General features: G+C 41.0%; 1 protein-coding gene across 2 annotated transcripts in view; it reads left to right on the top strand.

Annotated features, from left to right (window-relative positions):
• Positions 1–113: 113 nt before the first annotated feature.
• The window catches only part of wdr70 (WD repeat domain 70), a 41,457-nt gene continuing 28,500 nt past the window's right edge, over positions 114–13,070 (top strand). For both annotated transcript variants that reach the window (XR_013936950.1, XM_080510284.1), the window contains exons 1-9: positions 114–162; positions 933–989; positions 1,104–1,187; positions 1,262–1,361; positions 1,496–1,700; positions 2,127–2,186; positions 2,854–2,987; positions 4,282–4,435; positions 7,740–7,816. Coding sequence is in view for 1 of the 2 variants with exons in the window: in XM_080510284.1 (XP_080366410.1) it covers positions 141–162; positions 933–989; positions 1,104–1,187; positions 1,262–1,361; positions 1,496–1,700; positions 2,127–2,186; positions 2,854–2,987; positions 4,282–4,435; positions 7,740–7,816 (893 nt within the window). In the remaining variant the exon portion in view is untranslated. The remainder of the gene's footprint in view (positions 163–932; positions 990–1,103; positions 1,188–1,261; positions 1,362–1,495; positions 1,701–2,126; positions 2,187–2,853; positions 2,988–4,281; positions 4,436–7,739; positions 7,817–13,070) is intronic.

Here is a 13,070-nt window from a genome sequence, read left to right as displayed (position 1 = left end):
CTTATCGTAATACTGTTAAGTTTGACCACAATTTGCTGCAGTACCCACTGACTACCGGAAGTGGCGCTGTGAGCGTTAAAACAAAAACCACTACAGAGAAGAACTTCCGGAGGTCAAAGGTAACCTTCGTGTTTCAAAACATGGATCCCCAAAAAGTTAAAGGTAACAACTAATCTTCTTTATATTCACTAAATAGCATTAGTTTAACTTAAAATTTTTTTTTTATTTAATTCAAGTATTGCCAATATGTCATCGGCTAACTTTACTAACTCGTCTCCCCACCCAGTACGAAGAGAAAACCGTGATAGCGCTTGTGCTAACATGATACTAGCTTGCAATTTCCTTCCAGATTGTATTCAAACAAAACTACAGAGCTCTGTTAACCGATTTACTGTGGACAGTTACCTTTGATTTCTCATCAAATCTGCAAACAGTCAGTTATCTCTTATAAAAAGAATCCAATCGGCATCGTTACATTTCCTCGTTTCCCTAATTAAAGTTTTCTCTCATTTTCCATTTGGTCAGGTTTAAAGCTTAGTCAAGTGAAATCCACTGTATTTGTTTCTGCTGTGAATATCCACTTGATGCCTGCTAAATATGTTGACACGTATGTTATTGCATCAGTTGTAACACTTTTACATATACAGTTGGCGGCTTGTACGGGGGACAGAAATCAGAAAATTGATTTGCAGATGTTATGCAAAGTAGTTTTGGTATGTTATTCGAGTGACTGTTCAACCATTTACTGTTAACTTTCTCCCCGTGAAATTTGTTGAGCCTTACTGCTTTTCACAGTGATTTGTATTGATTGGATTTGTATTGATTTGATAGAAGAATGCACTCATCTGCCTTATCGTCAACGTAAAAACAAAATCAACTATAAGTGATAAACCTGGCTAATTCAACACTGTGATAATCTGTTTTCATAACAGGAGGGGAAATGAGTAGTGATGGAGACATTGGATCAGTGATGGGATTCTCTGGGTTTGGTATGTATACTTTATAGCACACATGCTATCAGAAAATTTTGCTTTTTAGCTATTGTTCTGTGTCACACTCTGAAACCAGTTTTTACTCAAAGAGGATGTTTGTTGTTGTTCTAGGTAAGAAAGCCCGAACATTTGACCTTGATGCCATTTTTGAGCAGACACGGCGCACAGCCATTGAAAGAAGTCAACATGTGCTCGGTGAGTGTCTGTCAGCCTCCACACGATGAGTCGCTTGGTGATTATGTTTGTAAATGTAACTGTTTATTCCTCAGAGGAAAGGATGAAGGAGACCACGGTGGATGAGGGAGGAGAGGGATCAAAGTCACTCAAACAGTCAGCCCATAGTCAGAAAAACAAAATGGCTTCTACCCGGTAGGAACAATTTCTGTTTGTCTTTCTTTTTTTTACTTGATTATTCTTACATAGTTTTGTGACAGTGCAGATTTGGTACACTCCTACTGTTCAAGCTTGAATATTTACCTTGTCTGTTTTTCTTTTATCTGTAGAGTACAAGAGGGTGACAGTAGCAGCGATTCAGACGCTTCTACAGATTCAGAGGCCATTGGTCCTCCGGCGCCATCTCAGTCTGCAGCCCCGGAACAGGAAGACGATGAACTTGTGGGTCCTCCTCTTCCACCGGGATATACAGGCAATACGGCTGACAGTGATGACGATGAAGACGCACAAGACGATGACGACGACGATGATGATGTATGTATACTTGCTCCCTCTAAAATGTCGACTTTTGTTTTGCTGAGATATTTTCAACAAGACAGTCCAGCACAAGTGAACTGAAACAACTTGCCTGAAACCATGCAGATGTCCCTATAAGCTAAATTTCTCAGAACCATGCCAGGACCACAGAGGAATTAAACTACTTGTTTGTACTCGGAGATATGAAATGTCACAATTTCATTAATGGAAAAATATCTACAAAAGCATCTGGGTCTGTGATTTAGCCTGTTTGAGTACTATATTCCACCACAAGATGGCAGCATGAGTAAATAAAATCACTAAATATTGTTGAACTGTGCAGGATGTGATCAAGACTATATAAGAAAGAGGTTATTTTCTTTTTTTCAGGTGAAAGAAAATGACTATCACCTAAAACATATTTATTTCCTCTGTTTGCTCCAGAACCCTGTGAAAAAGATCCCAGACACCCATGAAATCATTTTGCAGCACGGCACCAAAACGGTAAGGCTTTCACTTCTTGTACGTGATCATTATTGTGAATTATTGTTGTTATTGCACGTTTTCAGCTCAGCTCTCTGTTTGTCAAGCTTCTTTTGTCAAAAAGGCAAGGTAGGTTTATTTATATAGCGCTGCATAAAACATGTTGATTAAGAAAGGCATTAAAAGTTAAATAGACTCTGCAAGTAAATCTGAGCTGTATTTTAGCACAAGACCATTCAAAGCTTTATAGACAAGAAGTACGATTTTGAAGTTAATCCTTTGGCACACAGGCAGCCAATGCAGAGATTGAAACTCAGGTGCAATGTGCTCCACACTCTGTGTTGGTGAGGACTCTGGATGCAGCATTTTGGATGAACTGCAGCTGTCAAACAGATTTGTTAACTGAGACCCATAAACACACTGTTACAACAATCTGGCCTGCTGATAATAAATGCATGAACAAGTTTCTCTGAAGCTTATTCAGTCAGAAATCCTTTAATACTTGCAATCTTGTCAAAAACAGAAAGTCGACTTGCCATATTCCCGGCATGTGTTTTCAGATTTTTTTTTTTCAAGCAACATTATTCAACTAACATTTGAATTTTAGCACCAGATTTGGACAGAAACTTGGTAAATATTCAGCTTTTGTTTTGTGGTTTCGAATTAAATAAGGAAATTGTCTCTTCAGGTGTCAGCTCTTGGCTTGGACCCCTCTGGAGCCCGCCTGGTGACTGGTGGATACGATTATGATGTGCGGTTCTGGGATTTCGCCGGGATGGACCAGGCCCTGCAGGCCTTCAGAACCCTGCAGCCGTGCGAATGGTACGTGGAACATCAACACAGTTGCTTAACATGTGTTTAATTAGTTCCATGCAAGCATCTAGTAAATCAGCTGCATTTGAGTGTACCAAAGTGTGCCCATATACACAAACACACACTCTTTTATTTAGCTTCACTAAGCCTCATGTTAACTCTGGGCCTTTATCTCTTTTCATGCAAAATGAGGCTTACAGAAGCAGATGTTGAAGATATGTAGCTGATTATGTGTGTGCGTGTTTCCGTTTCACCAATGTTATCATCAAAGATCAAATCCTTTTTTTGTTTTTGGAAGCCAGTGAGCCTACACTGGAGCAGGATTCCCCTTATTAACAAAAAGCCATGCTACATTTAATTTGATTACAATGTAATTCAGTTCCCTTTTGGCTTAATGACAAGCTGGACTTTATATAGAAAACTGTGCTGTTGAGGTCAAATGTCTTTCCTAAATCAACAGTCACTATCTTTTTCTCAAAGGATGTGTTTGCCACATTTCTCCTTTGCTATTGATCTGAACTGCTGTGATCTGTTTGGAGTGCTGTGCATTGTGTAATGATATTCATGTTTCTTCGAAATCACAAACGCGTATATTCTTCACGTATGTACAGTCCATTTCAAATCACCACTTCATGGAACAAGCATGTCTTTTTGATTTTGGAGCAAAGTCGGCATGCCCCAGCAAAATCACACATAGGCACTGGGGAGAACATGCAGACGCTGGGATTTTCTCTGTCTGTGGAGTCACTGTTCTCGACGCCACACCTCTGTGTTGCTTCAAAAAATGACTTAAAGTCCTTCTGTTCTCTGGGTGGGAAGATAAGCATGTTTTTTCAATAAGTCATTTATTTTCCAGTCTCTGAACATTCCGCACAAAAACATGTGAATGTAATACATTTTGCATAATGGTGTTCAGAAATCATTCTTTTAATTTCAGAGCCTTTAAACTGCTATAATGACGCTGTGTGTGTGTGTGTGTGTGTGTGTGTGTGCGTGTGTGCGTGTGTGCGTGTGTGCGTGCGTGCGTGCGTGCGTGCGTGCGTGCGTGCGTGTGTTGCCTTCTGAAGATCAAAGACTAACGGTCACGTGTGGATCAGATGTTGAGCTGTTTAGTTTCTATATAGCTTCATGTTTCTACAGTTTTCTGTTTGTGCCTGAGCCATTTGGAAATATAAAACATTTCATGTTGCATGATAGTGTCTTGCTGCAGAGCCCTTTTTTTTACAGTCATACTTTTCTGTTCATGAGCACAGAGCAACACCACTGAAATCTGAACTAACATTATTTATGTTTGTTTTTTCAGCCATCAGATCAAGACATTGCAGTACAGCATCACTGGTGACGTTATCCTTGTGATATCTGGCAATGCACAAGCCAAAGTGCTGGACCGCGATGGCTTTAATGTCATGGAGTGTGTGAAGGGAGACCAGTACATTGTGGATATGGCAAACACCAAGGTAGGCAGAAGTGCTGGTCACATATAGTTCTGGTTTGTCAGGCTTCGGTCATCCTTTTAAATGATTGAAATAATTACTTGGTGTACCAGACGGCAATAATGATTAAATACTCAGCTAATCAAACAGGTTAAAAAGACAGATTTGGACCTTTCCAATTTATTGAATTTCAATTTAGTTTTTGTTTATGGTGGAGCTATCGAGAGCAGGTATATGGATTGACTACAATGCAAGATATTTCTGATGATATTCACACTCGCATAATGACAAGTTTACCCTCCACTCAACCGCAACTCCCCAAAGAAACTTTAATAAAATCAGAGAAAATAAAAACTTGTCACAGGAAAACCACATAAATACCTCAGCAAATAAGTAGCTCATGAAATAAATAGAAAGATTTGAACAATGGAAGCTGGAACAAAGATGATTCTGTGTCACTATGAGACTACAAACGTACCACAGGAGGGAAGAAGCTGAAATTCTTTGTGTGGAGAACGAGCATGATCGCTGAAGACGGACCGAGTTTTCTTTGTTTTGCCTGTTGAAATTTGTGTCATTTTGTACTGTTATTTCACAGTTAAAAAAAGAAAAGCGAGTTTACCAGAAACAGTAGGTGTATATTGTCACGTTTGAACGAAAACTCGTGGTGCTAATATGCTCAATAGACAACTTAAGTAGGGATTTCACCTAATTTTATCTTGTAAGTAAGATTGTCAAACCTGGTTGGGCCTTTTAAAAAGCCGTGTGAATTTGTTGTGTCATGTTTTACTTTGATATGACGCCCGTTCTTTGATTACCACAATTTTATTTAAAAAAAATGAAATCATGGTCTTTGAGCAAAACTAGAAACAAGAGCCGAGTTGCAATTATCTGGATTTAATATTGAGGGGGAAAGAAAAAAAAAAGCATTACAATGGTTTTTGTTTCTCTTGCATAGCAACATCAGTGTGCCCAGAGTGACTACTAATAGTAAACAAGGATGGGATCATCTGCTCTTCTGCTCTGTGGGTCCGCACTGCCAACGCCTAATGCTAGCAAGGTGTAGCGGCTCTGCTTTTGTATGTGAGGATAATTCTCTGAGCTGTGTGACCGCTTGAGGCAGTCTCTGGGGGACAGGAACTCCACATGAGCTTCAGGACTGTTGAAATTTGTTCCTTTAAAATACCTGAATCTACAAAGAAGGATCGTAATTAAGTGTCCATGTTTGGGTTTTACTGTGTTTCGGGAACCACACGGTGGTCAGTGAGCATCTGTGCCAGATGGGGTGTATTTGGACGGGGTTTATATACTGCCCATGTGAATGACTTGAAGTGAAGGCCCATTGATTGCCAGTAGAGTTTTCCTGGATGTCCGACATTCTTGTCCTGCTCAGTCCCATCTGGAGCTGATGGAGGAGCTGGGTTCAATGGAAATGTGTTTTGGCCTGCTGACGGTGTCTTAGTCGATTAGCTGTGCCTCATGTGATAATTAAGACCTTCCCTTCCACTCTGCCTCCGATGACACACTGATTTCTCAGCAACGGCTTTGCACCTTGTGCTATGTGATGTGTAAAAAAAAAAAAAAAGCCCCGAATATAGATGCAGTTTTTTTTTTTTTAAGGTTTGATTTTGTTTTGCAGTTTTAGTTATAGTATCCAGGACAATAGTGAACATCTTCAATGTAATTTTCATAGTCATCTGCTTGTCTTGCCTAAACAATGGTATAAAGTTCAGAAACGTCTAAACAAAGTAAGATGAGAAAATAACCACAACAACAAAGCTGAAACTGGAAGAAATTTAGCGTTCCCATGACCAAAATCCTCTTCAGGTAGTCTGAATGATTGGCCACCCATCTCAACTTTCCAGTCTATTAGATGATTGATCAGTCATCAGATTGTTTCCTGCATTTATTAGTGGAAATGTAGTACATTTATTGACCTACTTAGCATCTGCTAATGGCAATTGTAATAATAACAAACATGATATGTTTCAATTGTTCCCAGTTACTGGGTTTTGTTGTCAGGGAGGGTTCTTGTCATGGTTCTGTTTGTCATTAACGTGCTCTTGTGTTTACTGTGTGGGTTTGACGATCAGTCTGTTTCCTCTTAGTCATTTGCTGTCTCAAGCCGTTGAGGAAGAGGAATCACTTTGTTTAGGAAGGCGGCCCTTTCGCCTTCACCGTGAAGCTCTGGTGAAGAATGTCGTTTATTTTCATGCTATTCCTCGAGCAGCCGGACCACTCACAGCCCATTTGAGCTTTAGCCTCATCACGTAGTGAGTGTGTATTTTCTACCATAAAATTTAACAGCCGAGCAATTTCTAATTCCATTTAGTCATAAAACAGCATGGCGTAGGTAGTTCCTCTCAATCAATTATTAAAGTGGCGTGTTTAAAGTATTTTGACAGTGAACAGGTCAGCCCTCTTCCTGATCCACACATACCAATGTCGTTTGGTCAACTTCTGCTCATGCTTCCCTAAGCATCCTGTCAGAGAGCGGTATGTCATGTCTGCAGCGCTCGCTGCGGCGCACTGAAGTGTTCCTCTCCGGCCTCGTAGACGGGGAGGCCTCTCGTTGGGTTATCCCGCTTTGAAGTCATTTGTTGTGAGTAATTCTCCGCACGACTACTCCAGCAGAGGAAATGGCCAAAAGTTACGCCACGCGGAGTTCGCCGTTTGATGCTGTGACACGGTGCGCTGCGCACCCTCAGAGTTCACTGGTTCAGTTTTAAGGTCCGGTCGATGTCAAGGTAGGGAGAAGTCACTGTTACAATATGCTGAAATTAAGTCGAATTTCCTCGCAGAGCGCTTGTTGGAATACAGATGATTTTGAATACTTGGTGTGTGTGCAGCCGCATGTGAAAACTGCATGTTTTATATGCAGTTTTCTAAAACACACTGCAGATAATGCACCATCACAAAAATGTAAACGCACCCATGAAATGATATTAAGAAAAAAAAAAAAAAAGAATGATCGCTAACGACAGAGGATCACATCTGTCTTCATATTATTTGTGCGTAAGACTGCAAAACATGCCTTCATGAGTTTACTTTCATTGTTTTTTTTGTTTTTTTCTTTTCTTCTGGCAACATTTCTCCTCATAAGTTTCCATAAACTCCCACTGGCTGCAACTCCGAGCACTCACTAAATATCAAGTGAGTTTGAAAACACTTGTGGGGAGACTGTCAACACGGACTGGCTCTAGATTAAGCAGCGTCGAAATACACTGGTGTGTGTTCAGCAACCCAGAGAGACAAATAGCTTGTTGCAGGATCCGATCACTGAGAAATTAAAATATTATTTTATTCATTTTGACTCTGCTCTTTTCAGGGGCATACAGCGATGCTAAACTGTGGCGACTGGCACCCTAAGATGAAACAAGAGTTCATGACCTGCTCCAACGATGGGTAAGTCTTAATAAAGTATTGTGTATAACCCCCCCTGGGGCACTGAGTTTTTATAAAGCAGAATTTTAAAGGAATTCATTGAGATGTGTGTTATAGGAACATGCTTAAACTTTATATTTAAGACATAGAGAAATAGTTCTTAATCTGTCCGTGTTTGTGACATTTTTGGTAGTTTTCAGTGATAATCAGTTTATAAAAGGGACAGTGCATATAGTTCAACATATACATGTAAACATGCAAAGTTATTGCTTGAAGTAATTCACATCTTCAGTCCCTCAGCAGGTCTATGCCAGTGATATAAAAATGGAACAATAAAATACAACAGATATAAATGCAGCAGGAGGAAATTACCAAAGTTATAAATGCAACACCTTGCTTGTATATGATGATTTCATTGACACCGACATGCAGCATATGAGAAGGCGTCCTTCTTTATAATGTACTTTCTATTTAAAAATAGCAGAAGACCAGTGTGGCTGCATGTTTGACCTGTGTGTAGGTGCGGGGTACTGTTTGTGGGGGGCACACATGTTCCCAAGCTGCGGCACAGTGATCGGTCTGTGTGTGACAGGCAGCAGTGCTGGTATTCAGCGCTATCATCATTAAGTGAAAAACAAGTCGATACCTTTGTGGGCTTGGCCACAGCCCACTGTTTACCACCGCCGCTTCTCTCCCAGATGTGGAGGTTGGTTTACTTTGCTCTTATTGAGGCTCTGGAAGTCCTCCCCTGGCACATTAACACTGGGTGTTGCCCCCTGGCCAACTCACAGGCACACAGGGAGCCGTTCACAGGCAGAGCAGGCCAGCACAGCAACACCGAGTCCTAGAAAGGCAATGATGGAGGGAGGGAAAAAAAAAAAAAAAAAGTCTGCTTATGTAGATTTATCCAGGGAAGAGTTTGTGCATTGGATGGTTGTTGAAATGACAATGCTGCGTTTTACCTTCGTCGTCTCGTTGGTAGGTTGCTGTGAAGATGAGCTAACTAGAAAGCTTTAAATGTTTAACTTCTTCAATCACATATCCCTCTTTATTGCCCATGTTGTTGAATTTGTTTGATACATTTGCTTGTTTGTGATTGTTGCAAAGTGGTTGAGCTTTTTTCCCCAACCTGCACACTTTTCAGTATTTAATGAGGCATATTTTGTTTTTTTTTTACATTGCTCAAGCAATTCTTGAGCTATATTACTATATTAATTAACATCAAAGTCACAGATGTGACTGAAACAAGGGATTTTCTGGGCTTAGTGGTTGCTTTCCTAGATTGTCTTGATTTCTCAATTTATTTGTTATCTGAATGATATGCTTGTCTACATGAATACAGGATTTGGTGAAGGCCTGTGGTATTGTTGTGCCGTCGTTCGAGGACCCTTTAGAGTTGGAGCAGTCTGCTTTCAGTCAACATTGATTATTGAATTTATGTGCCATTCGTTATGGACGGGTAATTCAGGGTCCCGTGCTTTTGTCCCTGCACACATCATGTTGTATCCATCCACTTAGACGCCATCCTTTCAGTGAGTATACATTGTGCAAAGAGGCCAGGTTGTAGTCAGAGGATCTGTTGATAATGTACCAGCAGTTGGCCCACAGTGCTCGTGGGTGTCTGCTTCTGGCTCTGTGTCCTACAACATTAGAACAACATCCAGGCTTTTATAGGGCTTGAGTCGAGTTTGAAGCTCCTTTCTGTGTTTGTTTGAATAGGTTGTTAAGCATAATCACTGGACCGCCCAGTCTCTTCATTAAGGATCCCCCCCCCCCCCAGTTGTGTGGAATCTCATTCATAGGGCTGCCTACCAGTTCCTTGAATGATTTCATTAACCCAGACTTTTTTTTTTTCTCCCTGGGAGGAAGTGAACGAGAGGGAGGCACTTGCGAAATACTTAAATAATACAGCAGCAGGGTGGTGGGGATTGTTCACACGAACATAGGACTGAATGAGGGCGAAAAGTGTTTCTGCTTGGACGACGTGAACGTGTCAAAATTTTGCTTTCTTACGTCATCCCGTTTAAGAGTTTGCAATACTAAAAGTTTCCCCGACATTGTTTTTGTTTGAGTCAAGGAAGCCCGAATTCCTCTTTGGGTTTCAGGCAAACTTCGACTGAGTCAAACCAAGTCTGACAGAGTGAACAACAATTCGAAAACCACAGATTTATTTTTTCAGAAAGTGGTCGCTAGAGATTTCCGTTGCTGTTGTGAACATGAAGTAAAGCATGGCTTTCACTTCGTGCCGCTGATGAATTTTAAGAGCTGCAAGCATTTTCTTATGAACGACATCTTGCAGCTTAAAAAAGGTGGTTTCTGTTCAAAGTTAACAAGCTGTACGATGTAAAACGGTTAACAAACTCCTACATCAAGAAAAAATTTACATTAGTTTCTTTAAGGACAAGCTTGTTTTGTCGTTCTCAATAGAATGTTAAAAGATTCATGTAAGGCTCTTTTTCTTTTTCTTTTTTTTTGCGATTGAAAATTCAACCAGTGGAGCGGAGGAGATGACAAACTGCGACTTTCTAATGGGACCCACATGTTGGTTGTGTGGAGTCTTGAGGCACACTTGTGCATGTGTACACACAAAATACACACAATTTGAGGAATGTTTCGAGGAGCTTTGAATGCCAGGGATTCCCTTCCTGCTGGCCCGCTGTCAGAGCTGCAGCTGGACTGCGATGTGTAGCTGTATGGAGAGAGGAGAGAGAGAGAGAGGGAGAGAGAGAGAGACCCAGAGGACAACACGGCAGGTCCTTCTGCTGCCCAGGAACAAATTATTTGTCTTGGTCATGTGCTGAAACCAAACACATAATTTGAGACGTGTCACATTGAGGAAATCTCTCTGGAGAGCATGCATACAAATGAAAAGCAGATTTGTGATTTTCTGTACGGATAAATTGTGGAAATTTTTTTCTCCAACGGGAGCGCCGAGCACCTGTGCTATAAGCAATTTTTTTCCTTCTCACTTTTTATGAGTCAAAGTTTCTCTCTGTCCCAGCCTGTGTGTCTTCATTGATCATATCTACCATGCAAATTGAGTAAGTCGGGCGTCAGTTTTCCTGTGCTCTCCGCAAATGCTCGCCGATGGCCTCCTTTGAATTTTATGAAGAAAATGGCATTGCTGCCGGGTTATTAAGTATGATCTGCATGACAAAAACCGTGAGGAAGCCGCCACAACGTGTGCGCAAGCATGTCTGGGTGATTCACACAGTTGGATCAGGTTCATCCACAGTCCAGCAGATCTCCAACTGTTTCTCACTTTACACTGCAACCGTTCCATATCTTGCCCAAGAATGCACATACCATACATTTAAGGACCATACTTGTTCTAATTTACATTCATGGCTGAATTTCTGACTGACGGCAATTCTTTAGTGTGTGAACTTTGAATGCAGTTTGTGTGTTTTCTTTTCAGTCCACATCCTTACAGATGGTAGGACATCTTATCATGTGGTCTCCTGATTAAATCTGAAAAGCTGTCATGGAGCTAAAATCAAAATTCTTGATTTTCTTTTTTTTTTTTTTTTGGTACCTGTAGTGTGTGCTCCTCCCCCTCTGCCCTCTGAAAGATTTTTTTTTTTTTTTTCAGTTTGACCTCCTAGCAATGAGCCAGGCTTATAATGCTGTGAACATTTAGTGAATCCAGCCTCTCAGTGTACCCACAGTCCATCTGCGCTTAGACCACAGTGTTTCCTCTTTGGCTTCTTTGCCTGAGTGCAAGTGTGTTGTATGTGTGAGTGCGCGCCTTCTCGCAAATCCCCTCTGTTATCCCCCCCCCACTTTATCTTGTTCAGCTGTGATGGAAGATGGAGCATCTTCCCCTCCTAATCCTTCGTTCTCATAGCAGAGTCCCAGTTAGTCAGTCAAGCAGTCATCAGGCTACACAGCTATCAGTGGAATTCCACCAATAAACAGCCTTATACGAAGTAATCACCTTTCTTTTCTATCTTTGTTTCCCTTATCTCATCATCTGGGAAAGTGATCCTAGCAACCATCACCCCCACCAGGCCCATAACCCAGAAGACAGATAAAATCTGGAGCCGGGGTAGTTGTCACTCCTCAGTTGATGTGTGAACGACGACGACCTCGTAAAGTGCACATGCATGACTGAGGTTGTATAGGTCTCATTTTATTACATTCACCTCTCTGTCTCTGAAGCGTTTATACAAGAAAAAGGCACTGCTGATTGAAGGGAAAACAGGGCTTTGAGAAAGAGGAAACAACAAAGGTATATCACACCCTCATGTTTTCACTCTTTTATTTTTCCATGTCACATCTGAATATTTTGTGTTCTTTTTCTTTGCCGTTCCAAAAACAACTACCTCCTCGGACTTTTTGAAGATAAAAACCGCAAAAGGCCTTTTCTGCGCTGGTGGCTTCTTTAGAGTTTTGTGACTCTGATGGGCGTTGTAAAGCTTTTACAATGAAATGATTTCAGGGGGAGGCAGTGCTCTCATTTGTACAGTTTCCTGGTCTGGATTTAAGTTGCAAAAAAAAATAGAAAAGTTTGCGCTTGGTCTGGTGTGTTGTCATTAATATTGTACCAAGTAATGTAAACAAAACACAGGCCTGGCTGCTACTGTGACATTTATACTGCAACAAACATGCCACAACAGTGCTGCACTCAGTGCAAGATGTGGGTTATTGTGGTGGGATCCTTACCTAGAGCTGATAGAAATGTATAAAGTCATCAAAACGGGAGCAGGAATTCCTCTATTATCTGAACAAATTAAGATAAACAGTGGAACCAGAGTATGTTTGCCACCATAAATACTGACCTACTTTTGACTTGGCCAACTTGCCACAACTGGACTTGCACAAATGCAGCAATCATACGAGACTTAGTCTTTTCGCTAAATCTTTTGTCAAAATATCTGTGTAAACTTGTTAGCTGGACTGAAATGCGATGAATAGCCATATTATTCCTACATGTCTAAAGAACAAGTGGACTGGAATGGGATGTGCTTTTCTTGTGATTGGGGGTTTGTCACTTCATTGCCAATTTCTCCCCGGGTGCTGCATAGTAGCTGCTCACTGCTGCCTCGGGATGGGTTAAATATGGAGATCAACATTTGTAGTGCTTTCATTGTATATGTTACATATCACCGAATCCTGAACTGCACATAAAAAGTTAAAGAGAAGCTCAAACAGATGCTTCTGTGTTGCTTATGTCCCAGCTCACTATTTACTATTATTGAAGTCTGTGTTGTTGTAGGTGAACCAGAAATGGCCCAAAACTTGACGAGCTGAAACAGAGCATATCCTTGCTTCG

This window comes from Blennius ocellaris (assembly GCF_963422515.1).
Source record: "Blennius ocellaris genome assembly, chromosome: 15".
Classification (NCBI taxonomy): domain Eukaryota; kingdom Metazoa; phylum Chordata; class Actinopteri; order Blenniiformes; family Blenniidae; genus Blennius; species Blennius ocellaris.
This window is presented reverse-complemented; position numbering and strand designations above follow the sequence as displayed.